The sequence below is a fragment of the Toxotes jaculatrix genome, chromosome 16 (assembly GCF_017976425.1).
Source record: "Toxotes jaculatrix isolate fToxJac2 chromosome 16, fToxJac2.pri, whole genome shotgun sequence".
NCBI lineage: Eukaryota > Metazoa > Chordata > Actinopteri > Toxotidae > Toxotes > Toxotes jaculatrix.
The window spans coordinates 21,113,953-21,127,757 of record NC_054409.1 but is presented as its reverse complement, the minus strand read 5'-3'; the positions used below and the strand labels follow the sequence as shown (position 1 = coordinate 21,127,757).

The 13,805-nt window shown below is 39.8% G+C and overlaps 1 protein-coding gene across 8 annotated transcripts in view; it reads right to left on the bottom strand.

The window, feature by feature from the left end:
* The window catches only part of dab2ipb (DAB2 interacting protein b), a 114,790-nt gene that overhangs the window by 75,746 nt on the left and 25,239 nt on the right, over positions 1-13,805 (bottom strand). For 3 of the 8 annotated variants that reach the window (XM_041058828.1, XM_041058833.1, XM_041058830.1), the window contains exon 1: positions 4,682-5,044. The exons of the other annotated variants lie outside the window; for them this stretch is intronic. In XM_041058828.1, coding sequence (XP_040914762.1) covers positions 4,682-4,805 — 124 coding nt within the window. In that variant the 5' untranslated portion in view covers positions 4,806-5,044. Of the gene's footprint in view, positions 1-4,681; positions 5,045-13,805 lie in introns of those variants that run through there. 8 annotated transcript variants of the gene reach the window in all.

The following is a 13,805-nucleotide window of genomic DNA, read 5'->3' as shown; positions in this document are numbered from 1 at the left end:
ATCTGGCTACATCATAGACTGCCAGATAAAAACTAAGCATGACGGAGTGGCACAGATCAAAAGTGTCTCTTGGTAATGACCCATTGAGAATATGATTACATGCAATAACTGTCAGTGGTAATGCATTATTGAGTTGTTAGTGAGTAGTTCAAACAGCTTCTTGCAAGCTGCTGGCGGTGTCTTCTTTTTTTTTTTTTTTTTACTGTTGTGATATTTCATGGTTTCCCGAAATTGTTACTTTGCATCTGTTAGTGCGCTCTTTGTTGTGTATGGCTGGTGCTCCCACCGGAACAGTCACAGAGCAGTCAGGGCCTACATCTGTCAGCTCATGTGCATTAAATGGTTGGAAAATACTTGAAACATCTTCCTTTTTCATCCAATTACCGTCTTAAGCTTAACTTTATGAAAATATTTCACCAGCCTTATTATACTGGTCTTGTTATATTTCAGTTAGACTTAATATAATCCTACTGTGGGACTCTGTCTGTATCACTGCTACAACTTTTTGTTCTGTAATTGTTTCTCTCTTGTCCCGATCGCCACCGAACTTCCTGTCTAAAAGTTTCTTCCAGTTTTATCTTCCTTTTCCGGTAATTTTTTTCTCTTTTTGTTTTGTATAGTTCTTCCTTGTTTTAAAAGACTGTAACTATTGTTGATGAGGGCCCATAAAGCCCTTTGAGAGATTGTATGTGATAATGAGCAAAACAAAGACTTGACCTGACTTGTCTTACTAACTGTGGCTGCTAGCCTCATCTGTTAACACTTCATTTCATTAAATGTTTCATTACTAAGAAAAAAAAGTGTTTTGCTCCAAAGTACTGCACCTTTAAAGGAATAGTTTAACAGTTTTGGAAATGCACTTATTCACACTCGGTCTGACAATAAGGCCAGAAGATCAATACCAGTCTCATAACAGCAGACATTTAGCTTAGCTTAGCCCACACACTGGAGACAGGGGAAAACATCTAGCCTGACTCTGTCAAGAAATAGGTCCACCCATAATCCTTCTTAAGGCCAAAAACTGTCATCTATGCACACTTCACTTTTCATATTGAACTTCTCATCTTCACTTTTTGTACAGATATCATCGAACTCACTGCAAGACAGCGAAAAAGCTCATTTCCCAAAATGTCAAACTATTCTTTTGAGATTCAAATGCTAGGATAAAAATAGATTTCAGCTTAGAACAGGGTTAGGAAAGTTAAATCTGTGGTAAAGTTTAGGTTAAAAGGCTGAGATGTTTTGGAGGAAAGGGAAATAATGTAATCTAGAAGGGCACTGAGATAAGTGTGTGTGTGTGTGTTTACACTTTTGTAACACACTTGTCAGCTGGTGTTTAGACGATGCTTTGCCAGCTTTAAAGTGAAAACATGGGTCAGCAAGAATAGACTAAGATCAAAGGGAAGAAAAAAAAAAAGACCAGCAAGTTATTTCTGCCAGGGAATAACCAGCACAGGTCTGGGTGATATATACCTAGAGGAGAAATAAAAACACAATCTTTGCATAAACACTCCTAAGGGCAGTCTATCTGAGATCATGCAAAGAGATATGATGACAAACATGATGACAGCTAAACTCGGCCCAGTAAGTGAAGCAAAAAAATTTATGACAGAAATTTGACTTTGATAAAAATCATCCTCTTTTTCAGAGACCTAATTTTTTTCACCAAACTGTTCCTCTCTGAGGAGACAGAAAAGTTTACGGCCGTTGCGCTAAAGTAACTTTTTCACAGAAGGAACCTTACAATTTAAAACTGTTGTGAGTTCGACTGCCACAGTAGATAAAAAAGAGACAGATGATGAATTCTATCCTGAGCAAAATGACAGTATTCCAGTCACAGGACAACTCAGAACAAAGAGTTTGATTGCATCAAGAATTTCAAAACACGTCGGCGTAACAAGTCAGATCAGACAATACCGCTCTCTCTTTCTCTGCTCGTCCCTCAGCCATTCTCTCTTTGAGATAAGCAGTAATTTTGTATGTAAATGTCACCAACCCCGACAAAAGAAGGGGAAAGAGAATCAGAGTGATGTGCGGGTGCACCGAGCTGATATAAGATTTTCCACACTCTGACAATGTGCCGCACATGTTGAGAAAACAATAACACATGAGCTCACGCAGCTGCCACCTGATCTGTCCCAGTGACAGTGTATACGTCAAGAGGGGCAACAGGAACTTCCTCAAGATAAACTCACAGATCTGTTCATGGCTGCAATGAGAACAAAAAACACGCTTTTGCTACTGTGCTGCTGTGAGACACATTTCAGCAACATCACATCATCTACTGTAGCTCCAGGCACATAGAACTGTTTACTGCAGAGGTCTATTTTTCTCCAAACAAACCTCTTTTCAATTCAATAGAGAAAACATACACATATAAAAGGGACTGAAAATACTCATTAAATCCTTTATCACTGTGTATGTAACTTTATATATTGATGTATAGAGTGAAAAACTGGAGACACCAGACAGGAAGGTCTGTTTCTGGTCAATCCATGGATTTAATTATCTGACAAATTAAAGTACTTCATATTGTTGCAAGGATCCTGTAAAAATAAATATTTTAGCCTCTTCGAGGTAGAAGAAACAAGCTGTGAAATCTACACTTACATACTTTCACCCTATGAAGTTGGCAGACGATGATTGCAAGCACTTGCCTATTTACACATCTAGTTGATCCAAAACCAAATAAGCATTCATCTGGAGTCCTGTTTCTGGCCACGAGGTAAATGCAAGTCTCTACTTTCGTACGGTTTTGGTCTCTGATAATTCTGGCTCCTAAATGCTCCACTATACTCACTTACTAGTCCCTAAACTTGTCCATGTGTTATTAGAGCTTTTCTCTGTAGCGAGAGCAACATTTCAAATGGTTAACAAATGTCTTTAATCTCACAATATGTACAGAATGTGTGGCATCTTATCCAGCTCTACACACATAGCAACAATGCAATTAGCAGATACTCTTTTTCCAAGTTTCTCATTGAAACGGATGAGGAATGTCAATCACCTGTCGCATAAATATTTCTTTTTATTAACAGTAAACTTTTTATTACAATACTGGCCATGATGTGAATCCAAAGAGAGCCGCTCTAACAGTGAGCCGCTTCAATAACCATTTGATGCCTATTGATTCAATTATAAGAATTCCTCTAGAGGCATGTGATTACGACTAACAACCCTCCAGTGAATTCTGCCATACCATGCACATTATGATCTGTAGAATGCACTGTTACACAGTGACACACAGTTACCAGTTTAGGGTCATGCAAAGCACAAGAACAACTTCTTTCAGCTATTTCATTTCTGCTACTACAAAATTCAAAGAGTGTATTGCTCTTGAGAGTTGATAGATGTCCTCTGCTTCAAGTAGAAACGACCTCTCTGTTCCTGCCTGTGCATCATTGCGTTAATGTGTAGTGTGTAAAGTTTTTGCGAGGGTAGCTTGCGCCTAGCCACAAAGATCAAGGCAGAGTGTGTTTGCGTGCATGTCTTTGTATATAAGCTCAAATGCATGTGTGTGTGGTCTTTTGAGAACTGAATGATACAGAGGGGAGACTTCAAAGCACCTCTTTCATCAGCTAGAGAAACAAAGTGAAGCCATACAAACCAGGCAACTACACATTCAGTCAAGCACTTACTCTGGCTTTGCCTGCCTCTTAATATAAAGACTAACTACATTTACTTACATTTTAAGTTACTTAAAAAACAATATAAGCGAGGTGCAGTTTCAGATAAAGTGAGAGTAATGTTTTCCTATCTAAACAATTTGTCTCTAGAAAGTTTGCATCATATCCACAGCAAGAGAGTAACAGATATGCAATAAACTTCTACTTAATATCCTGCTTCGCAAGTTACAGTTCACTTGGAAAAAAAAAAATCAATATGCTGAAGATTGCAGAGCTACTTACTTATCTCAATTCAAGTAACTTGAGCTAAGCCTTGGGGGCAGACTTATCACTGTAACCTTGCAGTTCAAACACTGCCTACAGCAGTAGGAAAAACAGTAGAGAGGCAGAAAAGCAGCAAAGCGAAGGAGCAGTGATCGAGGACACGGACCAACAGAAAAAGAAGTAGTTATGCAGTGTAGAAAATGAACTGAATCAAAGACTTTCTTGGTAGCTAAGAACAGAAATGTTTGCAGGCAGGGCTCCTGAACAGGGTGGAACTCAACAAGTTAACACTGAGCTGTGAGCTGTCAAGTGTTGGTGGTGTGATTTGAGAGTAGCATCACCTTGTGAATAGTGACGCCAAACTGTCATCTCACTCTGCTTCTCATGAACATACACACAAACCGAAACACATCCACAACAGCGGAGCGTTGCCATGAGCTCTAAAGATAATGTTACTGTAGAAGTACGTCTCATGTGAACCATAAAACAGAAAAAAAAAAAAAAAACTTTAGAAAGGGCAACTGGTCACAAAATGTAGCCTCCATGTGCGAAGAAATACCTTATAACTCAATCACCACCACAAATATGAACTTGCTGATAGAATCAGAAACACAGACACTGTCAAAATGATTACTGGCCTGTTAGTGATCTACAGAATCTGTCTCTTTTATCAGATACAGCTGCATCATGTTGTAGGAACAACATTTCTATAATGTACATGTGTCTTTTGGCGTACACGAGGCTAAAACTGCTGCATGGTGAACTTTTTTAGCAGTTGAACTATTTATTACCCCTGCTGGCAGATGGCCTGGTGCGGCTGCGGGACCGGCTTCGCTGACGCTGCAGTCGGGACTTGCCCAGGAATCTGTAGTAGTATGAGGGTCTCCCAGATCCCTTCCTAATGACTCCAGCCATGGTGCCAGTTCCCCCTCCGAAGACCACCAACAACAAGATAATTCAGCAGCACTGAAAACGAGTCCTCTTGAAGAAAAAACTCTCTGCAAAGTTCTCATGGAGTGCAACTCTGTTTACCACAGACTTCACTTGAGAGCCCTCCAGCAGACACTTACATCTACTTGAGTCCACGTGGATTGTGTCAGGATCACAACCACTTCATTTTGAAACTATTTCCCACTGGAGAAACAAAAGATTCAACCATCAAACATCCACTTCTGTTCAATACTTATGTCCTTTTCTACAAGCTCAGACTTTTGCTCCACCTTTGAACACTCCCCCTCATAGTTTCCCACAGCCAGATCCCAGAGTCATGATGTCCGGAATACTGTGTGAGTGTGTATCCTGAATGACAGGAAAGCTGTTCCTGTTGCCAGTACCAGAGAGCACTGAAGGATTTTACCGAAAGACAGTCCCTTTGTTTCATAAAGCAAAAAAATGAGTCTCTTGTAACAGTTATGTACATCCAAACTCCTGTTTCCAACTCCTGTGACTCTGTATGAGTGTGTGTAACACACAGAGTGTGCTCTGTAGTTGAGAACAACAGGAGAAAAGTTTGAGCTGCACAGAAAACATGCACAGATAAGAGCTTCAGTGGAATGGAGTTAAGAAGACAGCTATCAGATAACAGACTGTTTTTCCCTCCGTCAAAAGTACTCAGAGTCACAGAGTCACAGATGAGACAGCATCTGGTGCAGTAAACAAGTCTGACTTATAAAAATGCCACCACGACCTGCACCGCCTGTGATTCCTGATCCAGTCACAGTCATTTTCCTGGTTTTACAACTTATCCACTTTAATTTGCCTCCCTGGGCAGGGAAGGCATGGCAGGGAGTGACAGCCTATCAGAAGCAGATGTAAATAGGCTGTTAAGAGCAGCAAAGAGCCAATCAGAATGTGCTCTGAAGAAAAGGGTCAGGCAGATGGACCATAGTCCACCGCTAGACACAATGAAACGCACACACAATTGCTGGGATGCACATATGTTTGCACACTAGGGCTGAGCAATGTCAGCTTTTTCACACTGTGGTTTTGAGCTTCCAAAAAAAAAAAAAAAAAATCATGAATTATGAGTGTCACTAAAACAAAAGGGATTATTAAAAAAGTGATGTGTTAAAATCCAGACATTATTCATGATTACTTAAATATTAATACTATATGTATCATAAGAATACCATTGTTGAGTTCTCATGTTTTTTAAGTTGAATTTTATGTAGATATGCAACATCTAGGGAAATAACCTTTCATAATACAGGAGCAGGATGTTGGTATCAGTCACACTCCTCTGAAATTTCAGCATAAGGCACAATGCCAGCCCCACATGCTTTTTCTGTTTGTCCCATGGCTTCAGTCCAGAATAAAACTAACGAATTTCCTGTCTCTGTGTCCTACCAGGGACCCTTCAGAAACCAAACCATGTTGTTCCAGTAGTCAACAACTGGGACAGCTTTTAATGACAGCATATGTTTATATTCAAAAACTATAACTGAACTAAAACCAGTGCAGATAATAAAATGACTGAATCACAGCTTGATCCACTGATGAATGCCATGAGATGTGGCTGAAAGTTCCACCAAGCTTTCAGTGAGTGGAATTTGTGTGAAGATTTTTCTTTCTTCAAAAATAAAAGACCAAATTAAACCCAAATTAGTGGCTTCATTTCTGATGGCAGCTGGGCAACATAGGTAGAAGAAATGGTAAGTTAGCATCTATTAGCCACTGTGGTTGAAGAGAAATATAAAAAACACTGCAGGCAGACTCAAAATGTATCAGCAGAAGGGAAAATGCGAAACAAATGCCACAGAACTGACATATAGACAGACTGTGATCGACAAGAACAAGAACAGAAACAAATCCGTACAATAAATTCACCACAGAGGCGTCACTGAATAAAAACTGTCTCCCACGGTCCCAGGATGAATAAATTCATCTGCTGATTGTGCCTAATCAAAGTCGTCTTTCCTGTTCTCTCATACTCTCCCTCCACATTACATTTCCCTGTGGCTGCTCAGTTGTTCACTGTAAGGCCGCTTGTTGCTAGTGAGAGCAGTGGGGATCGTAATCATACACAATGTGTGTGGTTTTTTTTTGTCATTACCTCAGCCCATAAACTCCCAGCGACAGAATGCAGCAGTGCGTGTTTGTGTCTGTATGTCTCTAACATAGGTTTGACTGTGCCCCTGGTCCCACAGAGAGTATTTAGTCGGACCATTAGTAGGTATACATCACTCCAGAGTGAGTCAGAGCCTCGTGCCAGGTAGCAGTGGGAATGTAAAGGCCCTCAGGCTTCACACTGCTGCCGTTCACTTCATGAAACACCCTGAAGACACTGTTAACATGTTCCCTGACTCTCGTGGAGAAACCAGTGATGTACACGCACAGTGTGTCTGTGTTTAAAGACCTGGACCGTAATGTCACATAAATACTCACGAATTAAAGTTACAACTGAACTCTTATGGCTAACAGTGAGCGTTATTCACACACACACAAAAGAGACACGTGTGAGGCCGTACAACCTTTTTTTTAATTACAAAGCAGACTGATTTGTGTTGCCTGTATGATAGTCACTGTGGGAATAGCCACCAACAATAAGTTCTTGTTAGACAGTTTAGGAGTCTATAGACAGGCAGACCAGAGAACCAGGGTCATGCAGAGTTCGTGTGCTACTGCTGGCCTCCTATTGCTCCACGACAAAGACACCAGTGAGCAGTGAAGGGGCCAATAAAAGGTCAAGAAGAAAAGGTAAAGTAAACCACAGGGTTTTGAATGCCAGTGGTTAACTCTTACAGTGCAGGGTAGCACCCAAAGATGCATCACTATTGATTCTCAGAATTGGTCATTAACTTTTAGTACTGACTAGATTAGAGAAATTTGTATTAAGCTGCCACTGAAAACAGTCCCCAACAAATGTTTTGTTCACAGTGCCATGTATTATTACTTGAATTCACTTTCTACTTTAGTGGGGTGTAATAGAAATAATACAGATTTGCAGGTTTCTTTACAAACTCTGACAGTGCTACTTTAAAACCAGGCATTTCCACTAGGTATTTAATTTTCTCACATTCCAGGCAGCCAGCAAACTGAATCGAAAATGTGCGAGAGCAGAGTGGGAAAAGGTTTGGAAACAACAAAGTCTTGCAGGTGGATACAGATGCACTATGACTTAAATATAAATCTATCATGATGAACACATTTAGACGTCTGCAGTGATCAGCACAGGCCATTAACTGTGCTGAGCACAGAATCATCAAGCAGGAGTTAAACATGGAGGAACATGGTGTTTGCAGGTTAACATATGAACAGCCCTCATGTTCCTATGAATGAACAAAACACCCAGGACTCATGGACACATCAAGGGCCTGATGCGAGGTTGTTTTGCAGCATAGGGGGCTAAGTGTGTCTACTCTACTCATCCACAAAAAAATCCTTTAGAGACTAGAGGAAAGAATGTGCCTGTTGCCTGCTTCAAGAAACCAAAAAATAACCTGGGAGAAGGACATGAAAAGAACTACCTGCCACATCAAGAATCACAAGTACAGTAAAAGTAAAAATGTTTTACCTGTTGAAGAGACCAGTGGAGACAAGGGTCAGGTACATGCGGCAACAAAAAAGAAAGAAAAGAGAAAGTTAGACTGACTGGTGCTGAAAAAGAATAATATTTCATTACTTTCAGTAACAGTATCCATTTCTCAGTAGTTTGTATCTAAGGTTAACCTGAAAGAGAACTGGCACTTGAAAGAGCTCAATGCATAAAGATTTAAGATTAGATTTTTTATGCCAAGAATTTAAGTTTTAAGATGGAGGTTTATGAACAGTAAACCTTTTTGTCTGCTGTGTGCATGTTAACATATTTTGATTAAGTTCTGAGGATTACACTGTAAGAAAAGACATAGCCTATATTTTCCTTTAGCACATTCTCAGTGTGAGAGCAAGCACATACAGACACTCAAATTAAAACACAATGAAGACCGGTGACTGAAACAGCACAACAAAAAGCCTTCTGTGAACAGAAGATATGTTGCTGTTAATGGAAATGTCCCAAAACCTGGTAAGTCACTGAACCTGTTAAGCTCTAAAACGTTTCTTGCGAATGCAGTTGATGCATCCAGCTGAGTGGAAAATGGAACTAATTCCACTTTCAGAGCAAACAGAAAGACAAAGAGTGACGTATCGATTCTTAACACAGCTCATTCTACTGTCTCTATGTGGATGGTGGATCTCATACAGAAAGTGGCACATACTGGCTGTTATACCTGAAATATAGCCTGCCTTTCAAGCCAGACAACTCAGAGGGAGTCATTGCTCTGAAATAACAGCACAGACCAGCATGTGATAAGAAACCATAAAGATTCAAGGATTGAGTGTCTGGGCAAAACCTGTTCGTCTGGAACTGACAAAACATATTAGTATGGATTACGAGCAGGGGATAAGCCAAAATTGATAGCTACTGCTCCTTGACTTTCCTTGTCCAAATAGTAGCTCACCCTCTAAAAGACAACTTGACTTTAATATACATAATAAAACTACTACTGCTTTGTTGTAAACAGTGACAAAGTCTTAAAGATGTCAGACAGGGAACAGAGTGAGCAGTCTGTTTCTTTCTCTCTCTGATGAGACCATCTCCCAGTAAAGGTAAAATGTGTGGTACATAGGGATATAGAAAGGACAGCTAACAATTGTTTTCATTATTGATTAATGTGCAGATTTTTTTTTCTCAAATCTATACATGTCAGAAAATTGTTAAAATGGCCACTACAAGTCCAAGGCAACATTGTAAAATTTCTTGTTGTGTTAATTTACTATCAAGTTAAACAAAGAAAAGCAGTTTATTCTTACAAATGACAAGCTGGAGGAGAGAAATGCTGGGTGTGTTTGCACAACAAATGCAGATTACTTTTTTGTTCAACTACTTGATTTCTTTAAGCTCTGGATGTACATGCAAACAATCCATAATGTACCTGAGTCATTACATCATTAGATCACAGGGAACATATTCACATATAATGTAGCTTGTGGACCAAACAGTAGATCAAAACTGCATCAGTACTGACCCCTTCTGGAAGACATGGCAATGTACAACTGATGGAAACACTCGGTTATGTTATGTCAAACTGTCCTGAAGTTGCTTGATTGCTTTAACAAATGCAAGCACATAAAATTCACTGTGGGAACTGGATCAGCACCCAACAGGGTCTGTAATTACCGAATCATGTCACAATATAATGCAAGACAAACAAAAAATCCTGATAAAATCAACATGTTCACAACTACAGCACATATATCTTTAATCCAGGACAGCTGTCTTTTTCTGGTTGGATTTTGGTTCTACAGCAACACAGAAAGAAAGTCAGAAAACAGATACATTATTGTGGTCTGCTCTGAAATATCATGCTGGCTAACTGTCCACTCCATCACTATGTCTTGATATTCTGTCCTGTCACCTTGTAATCTGATCTAATCCACAGAAGGAGAAAGGACAAAGATATAGCCACAAAAATTAATGACCCATCTCTAATAACAGATAAAAGAGGAGCATGTCTGTTCTCCGGGCAAATGTTTTTATCTCGAGGACAGTGGTGCATTTGACTGGATTAAAGAGAGGCCCATATGAAGATCAAAGCCTGTTCAAAATCTCTGGCTAACAAAGTGACATCAATGAACAGATAATGTACACAGAATTAGAAACATCCCTAAATTTCCTCAAAATAAAGTGGCAGTGTTACAAAAAGGCATGCTTGATTTGCACAATTCTGAGCCATTTCTAAGAAACCATGCTTAATTTGGTTATATAAAAAGATAAATGAAAGTTTTATGTTTACATTTACAGTTCAATGACAAACCAGATAGGATTTCTTAAGACCTTAGATCTATCATATACATTATATAACCAGTCAGCTTCATCCTGTTCTTTTGTGGTTCACTTCAAAAAAGTGTAAGCATTGCATTTTTAAATATCTCAAGTGGCTCTAGAATAGCCCCACAAATTTTCCCAAATTACTTTTTCTGGCTCACCAAGAATACATCTGAAAGAAATTAGCATGATATAACGAATAAATCTGTAAAAAAAAAAAAACATCCGGGACAAACGTACATCAAGTTCATTCCCTGTTCTCCCTTATCTCGACAAGCTGAGATGTTCAATACTAGTCTTGACATAGCATGAAGAAGTACAGTGGACTGACTCGTTGATGGACTGCTGACATTTTGATCTTATAGTAAGATGTAAGATATCCATGCCAAAATGTGTATGTTAGGTAATTATTAATGCCTGTACGTCCAAACTCCACCCATATCCTGAGCCAGTCATTAAAGTTCACAGACACAAAATAAATTTTTCTCTGAACACTAAGTTTGACCGTACTTGAGCGCTCCTGCTGCTATAGTGACAGACTGGTGCCATCTATCCATGCTGTCTTTTCTTCCTCCTCTTATTCATGCCTCCCACTCCCTCTTGGCCCCAGAGTAAAGGCCAAATTGCAGAATACCTCGTCCCAAGCAGAACTCATTATAAAAGGCTAGAGACAGAGAGAGAACAGAGGAGTCTGTGTGACACTGTTGGCCACAGACAAACAGATATGCAAGATGGAGCAGGAGGAGGAGAGGGGGTGAACTCTTTTTTCGCCATGATTAAAGGAATAAAGAGCACAAATAAGGAGGGTGGGGGGGTGGGGGGGAGAGATGAGAGAGGTCTCGCTAATGAAGTTACCCCTTGAGATGAGCACAGAAAGACCTCTGGCAATATTGTTTTCAAATGTAATATCAAATGTGCCACGAAAGCACAGAAAGACATGCATTCATGCACAGTCACAAGTAACTGCTGTACATACACTATACTGTACATACACACACCAATATAAACTCTCACATGTCCACTGCTGGTCACCAGAGAAGTACACTGGCAAAAAAAAAAAAAAAAAAGTGAACCCTTTGGAATTACCTGGTTTTCTGCAAGTACAGACAAACATAATCTGCTTAAGCTAATAACACACAAACAATCATAATCTTTCTTGTCTTTTTTGAACACACCCATTAAATATTCACAGTTCAGGTGAAACCAGTAAGCAAACCCTTGGATTTAATAATTGGTCAGACATCCTTTGGCTACAATAACATCAAACAAGCACATCCGGTAACTGTGGATCAGACCTGCTAAACATTTGGGAGGAAGTTTGGACCATTCTTCCAACAGAACTGCTTCAGCTCAGCCATGTTCCTCTGTCTGGTGTGAACAGCGCTCTTCAAGTCATTCCACAACATCTCTATTGGGTTAAGCTCTGGGCTCAGACTGGGCCACTCCAAAAGACAGATTTTCTTTGTTTGAAGCCATTCAGCAGTAGATTTAGTCAGAGGTTTTTTTTTTTTACCTTGTTGAGCACTCTGCTTCGTGCCTTTGGAGTCATCTTACCTGGGCGCCCACTTCTAGGCAGAATATCCACAGTAATAAACCATCTCCATTTGTCTATAATTTGAATAACTGTGGGCTGATGAATATCTAATCTGTGTAACCTTTTCCAGCGTTATGAAAATCAACAGTTCCTGTTTGTGTGAGATCTCTTTTTTTGTGGGGCATGGTTCACATCAGCAGATGTTTCTTGTGAATAACAAACTGAAAACGTTTGAGTGTTTTTCACAAGTCCAAGTGCGGGAATTTGGAGAATTTCTGGTCAGCCATTATGACATCCCCATCCTACCCCACAATGCATGAAACTGTAACCTGATACTGTACATGTATGGTCTAAATGTGCGACAGCGCAATATTTATTGTACATTTAATATGAAAACAGGCGTACATACATAACTCCAGTGAACCAAGGAACTCCTACTATGTGATAAATACATGTTTTTCAGGCACGCTGCTTCAGGTAACACAGAAGAAGAACAATATTCAAACAGAATAGCTCAAACACAGAAGCGGCAGTGAGTTTTGTTAAGAAAGCACTCCACTTCCAAATATATTACCAAAGTGTTAATGTAATGCCTCTAATTTAAGCATCTTTTGCTTGCTCATTGTTGCTATAGTGCTTTTTCATACCATGCTTATTGGCAGGCTACCTGTGTGTATTTAGGCTTAGCCAGTGATCTCTCCTGCGGCTGTGTACTTCTTTTCTTATCTCCCTCCTCCACTGGTGGCCTTCAGATCTTATAGGCTCCCACAGAGCCACAAAACAGAATAGTGAAGCTCACAGCAGAGAGAGAATCCCTTCCAACGCTGTTTCTGTAAGTACTATACCAGCTCATATTACATAGCACTCAGTAACACAAACAACAACTAGCCTGAAATTGTTGACTGATGCTTGTAGTTAAAGTGTGTGAAAGGATGTAATTGAACTGTGTTAATGCAAAAAGCAAAGACTTGGCCTGACCTGACTCAAAGTCCTTACAGTTTCCCCTTCTTGTTCTCCCTCATGATTCAATTCAATAGCAGTTTCAAATGTAATTATTCTTTATGTGCAAAATTAATTTCAGATTTTACTCTGTGCCTTTCCCATACTGACACACACTGGGTGACACAATAAACACACACAGTGAGGCCATGTGCTATGCTCATCAAAGAGACAAAGTCAGGATTACAGTGTGAATGGCCCACATTCCACCGTTGACATTTAAGTGAATGCTTACACAGGGAAATCTGTTCTGATCAATCCCCTGTAGATCAAACGAATAAGCACCCAGCTTGCAAACACACAGCAAAACAACACTCATGAGAAAGCAAGATAGACTGTAGGACACACTGTAGCTGCATACAGACTCACGTCTGCAAGCTCATCCCTACCTAAAACGCATAGATTGAGGCTTTGATCCCACTGGGGGGCATGAGCACATGCACATGTTCATGAGTTCACAAACACACACATAATTAAGCTGCGTAAGCTCTCCACATGTTTTCGTTGTTCATCTCTTTTTAGTAATCCTGTTCTTATTTAATCTACATGGCAACTCCCCTTTAAATCCCAGGTCAAA